General features: G+C 38.7%; 1 protein-coding gene across 1 annotated transcript in view; it reads left to right on the forward strand.

The window, feature by feature from the left end:
- The first annotated feature begins 633 nt into the window (after positions 1 to 633).
- EVI5 (ecotropic viral integration site 5) overlaps positions 634 to 11314 on the forward strand; it is a 143844-nt gene continuing 133163 nt past the window's right edge. Inside the window, exons 1-2 of the mRNA XM_044674835.1 lie at positions 634 to 866; positions 1529 to 1635. Coding sequence (XP_044530770.1) covers positions 718 to 866; positions 1529 to 1635 — 256 coding nt within the window. The 5' untranslated portion in view covers positions 634 to 717. The remainder of the gene's footprint in view (positions 867 to 1528; positions 1636 to 11314) is intronic.

Here is an 11314-nt window from a genome sequence, read left to right on the forward strand (position 1 = left end):
ACTTTAAATGCCAGCTATTGTTATTACAAAATAAGTCTTCTGGTAGCATTTAGGTATTTGAAATTAGCAATTATATCCCTAAGAAGTGTGATGTTTTCCACAATTAAGCACTACCAGTTCTTTTAATTAGACACTATTTAACAGGTTTTGATAGTCAGGGTTGTTTTCCTTTTTTGTTTGTTATTTCACTTAAAATGTGATGTCTAGAACTAATTTTTAAGAAAAAAGAGCTAGATATTTTAGAGGCATTTGTCAAAACATCATTCTACCTATGTTACCTTTAACAAGAAAATACCTAGGTTCAGTGATGGCAGAGGAAAAATTCCTAGAGAGATTATATCGTTATAAAAAATACATGGTGGGGCAGCTGGGTGGCTCAGTGGATTGAGAGCCAGACCTAGACAGGAGGTTCTAGATTCAAATCTGGCCTCAGACACTTCCCAGCTGTGTGACCCTGGGCAAGTCACTTCACCCCCCATTGCCTAACCCTTACCGCTCTTCTGCCTTGGAGCCAATACACAGTATTGATTCTGAGATGGAAGGTGAGGGTTTAACAAAAAAAAAAAAGCATGGGAATTTTTACACAAACTCTTATTTCTATGTGAGTACAAATCTGTATGGATATTTGGTCAACAGGTGGCGACAAACAAGGTTGCAGGAAAGCTGAGTTCTACTCTCACATGGGTGAAGAACACAGTCTCGCAAACAGTCAGCCAAATGGCCAGCCAGGTGGCAAGTCCATCTGCTTCTTTACATACGACATCCTCCTCTACCACACTGTCCACACCAGCTGTTTCACCATCTTCCCCATCACAACTGAGTCCTGACGACTTAGAACTCCTGGCTAAACTGGAAGAACAGAACAGGTGAGTGGGATTGGTTGGTTTTCTTACATTTTCAAAAGAGTAAGGAATCCAGATAGGTCCATTGTTTAATTGTAGCAGAGGAGGCTCATCAGAAAGGTTTCCCAGTGTTTTAAGACTTTTCTGAGTAGAGGCAGTAAATAGCTAAAATGTCATTTTCAACATATATAAAGAAAATTACTTTGTTATTTGTGATCTCTTTGTTCTTAATCTTCTTATTAAGGCTATTTCTATTTACAGGAAACATTATAAAAGATATGGATCAGATAATGGGAAAATCTTTGTCTCGTTCTAAAAATTTGGAATGATTTGTATCGTATTTTAGAGTTTAGAACATATTTTTTAAAAATACATTATTTTCTTGGTATGTCTTTGAATTCAGAAGTGGGTTATTTAAACCGGTGAGTTAGAACTACTAGACAATATCCTTTGAAACAAGCTAAAGGGTCCGACACAATTGAATTTGAGCTCTGACTTAGAGGTTGGAGAAAGAAGTCTTTGTAGGAGAGAGATGTTATCTCTTCCTTTTATGCAAGAATGGAATAGAACCACAAGTATCTGTTTAACCTTAGAATTTTCAGTTATGTATGTAAAGCCAGTTTTTTACTTTGGGAGTTATGTGTAGATTCTTCACATCCTATTCTCACACTTCTTTGTACTGCCAGGCAGAATTGTGGGTGCCAGTGTCTGTCCAGATTACCAGCTACCAGTGGGAAGAGAACAGGGAACCTTTCCCTTTTCTGCCCAGTGCAGTTCTTTTCAATGAAGACTGGTACTTAATACCATTGTGATGTAAGAGTACATAGTACTAAAATTTAACAAGCATACTTACTTATTTGGTTTCAAAAATTACTTTCCATTAGAAAGATATGTTCAAATGTTTAAAAATCCAGAAATGAATGTTTTTCTGTTTAAATTGTAATGTGATCTTAGAGACATTGGATTGATTGTTAGATGAATTTACCCCTTCTTGGTGCCTCACTAACTTTTTTTTTTTTTTTAAACCCTTGTACTTCGGTGTATTGTCTCACAGGTGGAAGATTGGTAAGGGTGGGCAATGGGGGTCAAGTGGCTTGCCCAGGGTCACACAGCTGGGAAGTGGCTGAGGCCGGGTTTGAACCTAGGACCTCTTGTCTCTAGGCCTGGCTCTCACTCTAACTTTTCTAATAATGACTGCCAAGAGTACCTTCAAATATATTTGGGGGCATTTTAGATCCAGCTTTGCTGACTATAGTATAGATTTCCAAAAGCAACTGCATTCATTTCCACTGTCCTTCCTATTTCTCAGTATTTAACAGTGTGTCAGAGAATAAAATTTCCATAATATATTTTCCTTATTCTCCCACCTGTCTGTCAGAAGTAAAGTAAGTTTTCCTCATTATTCTTTATCCCTTTTTATATCACCTAAGATACAGTTAAAATTATGAAATTTGGTGATGGATTATTGGACTCTTGACCACTTTGGATTATGGAAATTTCATTGAGCAGATCTGTTCCATAAAGGGTGTGGGAGGCAGCGAGGGAGAGTTTTCTGGGTCTGTGGTTTCATTATGTAGGGAACTCAGTGAGAAAACTCCTCCAGACATGCATATTGGTCATAATTCTATAGTTTATAGTTACAAGAGAGCTTGAGTGTCTTTCTCAGGCCATCAGAAGTAGAACTTGAACCCACGTTTTCCTGACTCTGTGGCTGGCTTTCTGTCTTCAAGCCATGTTGCCTCTCATCCATATCTATAGAATTGGAGATATTTTCTCATTCATATATGATTTTTAAGCAGATGGGCAAGTAATTATGCCTTATGTGAAAAAGATAAAAGTCTAGAAAAGTTAGATAAATGTGGTACTCTGGAGAAAGGATACAAGTATTCCTAGGCTTCACTTACTCTCCCTTTCATTTCAATACATCCACAAACCATGACTTTTCCTGTTGTTCCCCTGTTGATAGGAACCTTCTTTATGTTGCTTCTTTGCTTCTACAAAAAATATTGCTTTAGATGGCCATGGTGTAAACTATGTTGCTTTTCACATGTAAGTGCTTCTTAAATGCTTTATTCATTTATTCATTCATATTAGTCTTCTCCCTAGTTATGCTCCCAAATTAGGCTAATGTCTTAGCAGTATTATCTCTTGTGAAAAAATACATGTATATAGTTTAGTGATTTTTGGGGCTATAGTTTAAAATTGTTTTTCGGAATGGCTGAACCAATTTATAGCTCCACCAACAGAGCATCATTGTGCTTGTCTAATCATAGCCCCTCTAGCATCTTGTCATCTTTGATGATCTGATGGATACGAGATGGAATCTCAGAGTCATTTTATTTTGCATTTCTATTATTATTCCTGTTTTGTAGCATTTTTCATATACTTGTTGATAACTTGCTTGCCTTTCCTCTGAGCAGTGAGCAAAACCATGAAGGAATAAGAGAAACCAGGAGGTGGAGATAAAGAGGGGAAAACCTTCTAGTCTTGGAGAGCAGCCAGTACAAACACTTGAGAGATAGAGCGTTATACAAGGAAGCAGCCATTATGACTGGACCACAGAGCTATTGTAGAGGGTATCATTGTGTAAGAAAAACAGAAAGGTGGAAGGGGGGGACTTTGGGAAATGGTTTAAGAAAATAACAGACAAATTTATATGTGATCTTATAGGTAATAGGGATCGAATGTGACCAGATTTCTATTTTAGGAAAATCACATTGGAGGGGTTCAGAATAATTAGCAGGGGGAGAATATGAAGTTATGGACATATGCTAAATATTAAGGAATGAGTTGAGGCAAAGTATCAGTGCTAGAGAATCAGAGAAAAAGTCCATTGAAGGAGGCAAGTAGATGTTTCAGTACTTTCCTTTGAGATCCTACCTTGTGGCAGGTGGTGATGTGTCTTTTGAGGATTTTAGGGGGAAAATAATGAATTTTGTTCTGGAAGTTTGGGGATCAATGGTAATGTGTAGTGTTGGCCTTAGCAAGAGGAAAGGCTGCTTCTTTACTAGAAACTGATAATAAAGCATGGGGGGGGGAGGGGTTGATGTCACTTTGTTTGATCAGGAACAAGAATATCAGGAGAAAAGAGAGATCACTTGGCAAATGACCTCTATTTTTTTTTTTAGCCCCTTCCTTTTGTCAGAATTAATACTGTGTATTGGTTCTAAGGCAGAAGAGTAGTAAGGGCTAGGCAGTGGGGATTAAGTGACTTGTCCAGGGTCACACAGCTAGGAAGGATCTGAGGTCAGATTTAACCCAGGACCTCCCATACTAGGCCTGGCTCTCTATTCACTGAGCCACCTTGCTGTCCCTGGCCTCAATTTTTTCAGTGAAAAATGAAGTGAGTACCACAGCAGAAAGAGCCGAGGGACAAGAGCTGTGGAGTCTAGGACAGGAAAAAGATTGAAATAACCTTTGAGGAAGGTTAGACAGAGATTCAGTTATGAAGACATAAAAGCATTGCCGTACTACAGTGAGGACACAATGGAGATGAAATAACACGTTATCTAAGAGATCCAGTTAGCATGGCTGGATGCCTTCCTTCAGCTCTATTCAGCACTGTATGAATAGGCCCAGGGTAGGTGGACAAAGAAGCAAAGGATTAAAGTAGAGCACGGTATATAGTTGAGTCGGTTCAGTGAGGGGGTAAGATTGGGAAGGGAGGATTGTGTAGCCAGAACAGAAGTTAGAGCCTGGGGAAGTACTGAGGGGTGAGAGCTTGAAGAGCTTGAAGAATCGCTTTGGGAGGAGAAATGCATAGCGGGGCGGAGAGTGGTGGAAGATTGTTAGCAGCTAAAGGAATTTTAGAATTCTTGATCTTGAGAGTGAAGCACTTGTGGGTAATAGCAGGATCAAGGTATGATTACCGTGTGTACGGCTGAGGAGCCCAGACTGGGAGCCAGAAGGATCCTCAGTCAGCCAGATTCAACTCTCTGAGTCTGAGGCAAGATTTGAAGCTAGCTTGCCTATTATACTATGGTGTACTGCCTCTGGGGCAGATCTTAGGAGTGAGTTGTGAGCAGGTAGAGTGGAGGTCTTGAGAGGTGAGTACATTCAAGAATTGGGAGGACAGGATAGTAAAGGTTGTATCACCATGGATGGTGAAGTCCCCTGGCAAGGGGGCCAGAGTTGGAGTCAATATGGAGACTATGAAGTACTCAAGTCATTGAGAAATGTGAGAGTGTATTCTGGGTATCACTAATAAGGGCTACCAGAGTCCGGATTAGATGATAAATGTGGAGAGCATGAACCTCACATTAGGAATGATGGTACAAGAGAAATCTAGTAGTAGTATTGAAATATAAGCTCTATTAATTTCACATTGAAGACCAGTGAATTGAGGGGTCTGAGAGAAAATGCAAATGGAAAGGAAGACCAGTAATATAGTACCATTGGACAGAGAAAGTTTCTCACTGGGAGCCAGAAAATGAAACTACATAAAAAGGAAAAGGTTTTGAATGAAGGGAATTTTCTTAATTAGAAAATCAGAATCCTTGAGGGCATAGTGGAAAGAGCAGATTAGACTAGAATTTGTAATCTGACTATGTGACATCTCTTAAAGTCTTGCAAAATACATAGACCACTAGTGAGGAATAAAGTATATAATTATTTGTCCTGTATTTTACAAAATAAGACATTGAGGCTCAGAATAGTTAACCTGTCAGAGGTATATTGGTAAGTAGTAGAGTTGGGATTCATTCTCAGGGCTTTTTACTGAAAATTGAAGGTTTTTTCCACTATATTTTACTGCTTGTCTCAAAATTCTGAGCCTCTTTTCTTCTAGACTAATATTTACCAAATCTCTGTGTCCTGTGAGTGATTCCCTCTGATTCTCTTCAAAGTGCCAGAATTTCCATGTTGAGGATGAGAAACCACGGGCTTGTACATATTCATAATATGATGTTACAGCAAAATTTAGCAAATGAATACTTTTAAATTTTCAGATGCTTTAAGTAAACCCATTCTTTGTCTTTAATTGATTTTATTACAGAGATGACGAAAACTTGAGAGTTTGCTATGCAGAACCCCCCTGTGTTCTGTTGAGGAATGGTTTAGTTCAAAGTACCAAAGATCTGTTTGAGAGTAAATAATCAATAGAGTTAAAGTTAATTGAAAGTAGAAAAGGGGACCTTTTTTTCACCCTTGTTCAATTTGGTTTTCTCTTTCTTGAAAATACTCTGGAGAGATATGAACTTGAACAGGTAAGTTTCAGATTTAATATTGTTATTTGATGAAAGAGAAACTGTTACAAATTAAATCTCTAAATTATTTCCTCTTAAGTGGTTTAAAAGTGACTTGTGTTATAATAATGTGTATTTCCTTTAAAGGTTATCACAAAGTTAAACTTTTTAGTACGTTTTGGGGTGGTTGAATGGGAAAATATATTGGTTTGTCTTTTAAACTAATAAGCTCTGAAAAAAAGGTTTTATTCTACACTAAAATACACTAAAATAGATAAATTTATTTCAATTTGGTTGTTTTTTTTTTAATTTTGTATTAAGAATAAGATTCAAGGACCATTTTCCTTTTATTTGAGAAATGATCTTAGAAACTGGATTGACTTCCAATAGGCTTAATTATTTGATTTGTGGTAGTCTCAGAAATCTCAGTTACTCTGAATACATGTGATTATAAAATCTCAAAATCTAGGTAACAAGTTAGAATGGAAGTAAAGGCATTTTTGCATCTCACTTAGGCAGTGGTTATGTTCATTTCCAGGTATAAGAACTAAATAAGAAAGGTCTTTGGACAGCTAGAATAGATGTTTTAAAGTTTACACTAATGATTCCATACTTTTTATTCATGGGGAAGCTTTTCTGACCTTCATTCAGTTCCAGCTGTATTCTTTAGGCAAAATTCTAAGAAGATTGGAGTATAATGAAAGTCTAGATACAAATGAAAGGTGCAGGAGGGATGTGCTTACCAGTGGGAAGCACAGTGATAGAAGCCAGGACTTTGTTTGTCTTTGACAATTGGGAAAGCAAGGTTCAAACTACCCTCACTCCCACCCCCCTTTAGTACTAGTGTCTTTCCTGAATTCTGACCATATTCTCATTGAATTAGGCTTTCTCTTCTTTGCTCTTGGAGTCACCTGCCCTACTGAAAAAGTGTTTTGATTTTTGGTTTCTGCCCTAACAGTTTCTCTCTAACTGTGCTGATTGTATCAGCATTCCTTGTCCTTTCTTTCCTCGACCTCTACCTCTACCCAGGGAGTTCTCTTATCAGTATTTCTCAACCTGCTATTTCTCTTCAATTTAGTGGGTTGAGGAGAATCTGTTTGCATGTTACTATTTGCAGTAGTTTAACCCTGAGGGTGATGAGGGCTTGCCCCAGGATGATGGCAGTGCCAGAGAAGAGAAGGAGTTAAATAGGAAAGATGTTGCTAAGGTAGGTTGACTGGACTTGGTGACAGATTGGATTTGGGGGATGAGAAAGTAAAGAGTTAAGTATGATATCTAGGTTCATAGCCTGAGTGCCTGGGAAGGAGAATGGTGACTTTAACAGAAATAGGGACACTAAGAAGAAGAAGTGATTAGGGAGAAAGATAATAATGCATTTAGTTTTAGACATAGTTTTGAAACATCTATGGGATCTTCAGTTTAAGATGTCCATAAAGTATTTGGAGATGAGAGATCTCTTGCATTGTAGTTTGGGAGTGAGGTTAAGGCTAATAATTGTGTAGAAATTGTGTAGAAATGATAGTTGGAACCAAGCAAGCTAATGAGATCATCTGGTGAGATAGTATTGAGGGAAAATCCTGAAGGGCCTAGGACAGAGTCCTGTTATTATTTAGTCATTTTCAGTTGTGTCCAACTCTTCTTGACCCATTTGGGGTTCTCTTGGCAAAGATACTAGAGTGGTTTGCTATTTCCTTCTCCAGCTCATTTTGTAGATGAGAAAACTGAAGCAAATAAGGTTACGTGATTTGCTCAGCTAGTAAGTGTCTGGGGCTAGATTTGTGTCTAAGTAATAGCAATAATAATAATAGGTCAAATTTGTATATACTTTATGGCACTTTCCTCCAAACATCACTGTGGGATAGGTAGTATGTACATTATTAGCTTTATCTTCTTTTTCTAAAACCTTACTTTCTGTTCTAGTAACAACTCTTAAGACAGAAGGACAAGGGCTAGGCAAACAGGGTTAAGTGACTTAGCCAGGGTCACACAACCAGGAGGTATCTAGATTTTAACTCAGGTCCTCCTGACTCCAGGCATGGCACTCTATCCACTGTAACACCTAGCTGCACTAGAGCAGAGTCCTGGGGGTCACTTACCTTTACAGGCATGATCTGGTTGGAAATCCAAGAAAGGAGATTGAGGAAAAAGTAGTCAGGCAGGAAGAGAATCAGGAGTGCAGTGTCATGAAAACTTAAGAGAAGAGAAAGTCAAGAAGAAGGTGATTGACAATGTCAGAGGCTGCACTTCCTTCCTCCTCTTTTATTCTCCCTACCCTCCTACTTCCCTATGGGGTAAGGTAGGTTTCTATAGCCAATTAGTGTGGTTTTATTCTCACTTTGAGCAGGTTCTGATGGGAATAAAGTTCAGTCATAGCCAACCTTTCCCATCTGTATTAGCCACCTATTTACACCCTCCTATCTCTCCTTTTCTTTCTATGTGTTCCTCTTTCCCATCCTTTTTTTATATCAGTTTATCTTTTTTTTAAACATTTATTAATATTTATATTTTAGAAAAGTTAACATGGTTACATGATTTATGCTCTTACTTTCCCCTTCACCCCCCCCCCTTCCCGGTCTCTCCCTCCCCTGGCCGATATGCATTTCCACTGGTTTTAACATGTGTCATTAATCAAGACCTATTTCCAAATTGTTGATAGTTGCATTGGTGTGGTAGTTTCGATCCCCAATCATGTCCTCATCAACCCATGTATATATCAGTTTATCTTATTTATCTTCCTTCCTTCCTTCCTTCCTTCCTTCCTTCCTTCCTTCCTTCCTTCCTTCCTTCCTTCCTTCCTTTCTTTCTTTCTTTCTTTCCTCCTTTTCATTCCTCCAATAGTGAGAAAGTTCTTAAGGTACTTTAGGTATTTTGCCTACTTTAAGGACCATACCTTTTTCAAGTATCATAGATATCTTAATTATTTCAATTATCACCTTCCCAGATATGAAGGTATTCAAGTCAACCTTACCAAACCCTTAAGTTTTCACTTTACCTTTTTAAGCTTATCTTGAGTGTTGAATTTGCTTATTGAATTTTTCTTTTCAGCTCTGGTTTTTTTGGTCATAGAAGCCTGAAATTCCTCTATTTAATTAAATGTCAATTTCCTCCCCTAGAAAATTATACTCAGTTTTGCTAGGTAAGTAATTCTAGGTTGTAGTACTAGATCTTTTACCTTTTGGAATATCATTCCATGCCTTCCGGTCCTTTAATGTAGAAGCTGCTTGGTCCTGTGTAATCCTTATTGTATCTTCTCAATTATGAGTTCTGGAGTTCAACTACAATAGCCTTGGGGTATTTGATTTTGAGGTCTCTTTTAGGAGATAATCAGTGGATTCTCTCAATTTCTGTTTTTTTCCTCTCGTTCAAGGATGTCAGGGCAGTTTTCCCTGATGATTTCTTGTATCTGGTGTCCAGGCTCTTTTTTTGATTGGGGCTGTCAGATATTTCAGAGATTCCTAAATTATCATTCCTGGATTTATTTTCCAGGTTGGTCATTTTTCCAGTGAGATATTTTAAATTTTCTAATATTTTTTAATTAAAAAAAAATCTATCTTACTGTTTCCTGTTGTCTTATGGTTTCATCAACTTCTGTTTGTTTAATTCTGATTTTTAGGAAGTTATTTTCTAACTTGAGTTTTTGTATTTCCTTTTCCATTTGACTAACACTACTCTTTGTTGTTTTTTTAAATTAAACATTTTATTTTAATAACAAATATACCCCTACTCTAAAGAATCGTTTTCTTTATTGGGGTTTATTTCTGAGTGGGAGGGAAACCATTCCATTTGGTACAGTCCATTTCTTAGGAAGTTGTTTTCTTCAAGATATTTTTGTGCTGTCACTTTCCTTTTGACATATTCTTCTTCTTAGTGTGCCATTTGGAATTGTTGTCAGTCCTGAAAGACTACCACTCCCAGGGCTCTCTGCTACAACTTCCCCTGACAACTCCTCTGAGAAAGTATAAAAGAGAAAGTTTGGCTCCTTTTTGCTCTCTACCCTAGGGTCTCTCTGCTTTGCTCTCTGGAGCTGGGAGGCTCTGGGATCCTGATCTCTCACTCTTGGCCCCTTTTCTCCTTTCTATCTACCTCCTAGTTTTTCCTAGACCTTCCCCTTCCTAATTTAAATAAAACCTAGCTATTCTAAACCCTAAAGTTGCTCTCTGATCTTTTATTTGAGCCCGGAAGGTCTCTCTGGTCATTTTCCCCCTGCCTGGGCTGGGACCCCACTACCTTCCTTTCCCTTCCTCTACCTTCCTCTCTCCTTTCTCCCATTCCTCCAACCTTCCTACCTTCTTCCCTTCATTCCCCTGCAATTAGAGAGTGGTTTTCTTCTGTGAATTCTCCTCCTCCCCCAGCTGTTGAATTTTTCTGTCAGATTTCTTATTGTTTAGGTTTTAAATTTCATTTCAAGTTCTAGGGATTCTTTTGAGACCCAGCATTGTTTCACTCTTTCCTTTGAGGCTTCACATGTTTCCTTTTAGACATTGTTGTCTTTTTCTGAGTTTTTATTTTGGTTTTCAGTCACTAAAGTAACTTTCTAAGGTCAGGGATTTTTTTTTCTTTTGCTTATTTTTCTAGTTGATTCCACCCCCCCCCCTTTTACTATATCTATTTGTTGAGATTCTTCTCTGTTCCTGGAAGCACTGCTCCATACTTGCAAAGTACTTTTGTTTCCTCAGGTACATGGGGTAGTCTCAGCTGCCCTTGTGCTTTATGGTGTGTCTATTGAGAAAGTGGCCCTGCTGACTTGCTCTGGGGAGGTTTGCATCTGTTTTGTCTAGCTAGGTGCAGCATCCTGTGCTACCAGCCCCCTCTTGTTTCATGGACTGGACTGGTCCCTACTTTGCTGCTTCCATGCCTCTGCCCACTACCCTGAGCTAGGCAGGTCCCCTCCTCCATCTGTCTCAGGACTCTGCTGCCATGTGGGAGTGAATAGGTCATTGTAGTCCCAGTTCCTCCTCTTCATTCCTTGGCATCCCCGGGGCTCCATTGCCACTTAAGAGTTTGTAGGATTCCTTCCTTCTCTAACTTCTCTACCTGTGTGGAGTGGCTCAAGCTGGACTCATCCTATTCTGCAGTTTCATTGCCTCTTGCAGAGTTGCCATGTGTTGGTCTGCTCCAAGTTTTGCCAATTCTTACAGATGCTATATTGCTTGGACCATTCTCTCCCCTTACTCCAGTGAGACATATTCCTTCAGCTTTTTTTTTTTGTCCTGAGGCAATTTATTTTCTCTCTCTCTCTCTCTCTCTCTCTCTCTCTCTCTCTCTCTCTCTCTCTCTCTCTCTCTCTCT

This window comes from Gracilinanus agilis, chromosome 4, assembly GCF_016433145.1.
Source record: "Gracilinanus agilis isolate LMUSP501 chromosome 4, AgileGrace, whole genome shotgun sequence".
Lineage (NCBI taxonomy): Eukaryota > Metazoa > Chordata > Mammalia > Didelphimorphia > Didelphidae > Gracilinanus > Gracilinanus agilis.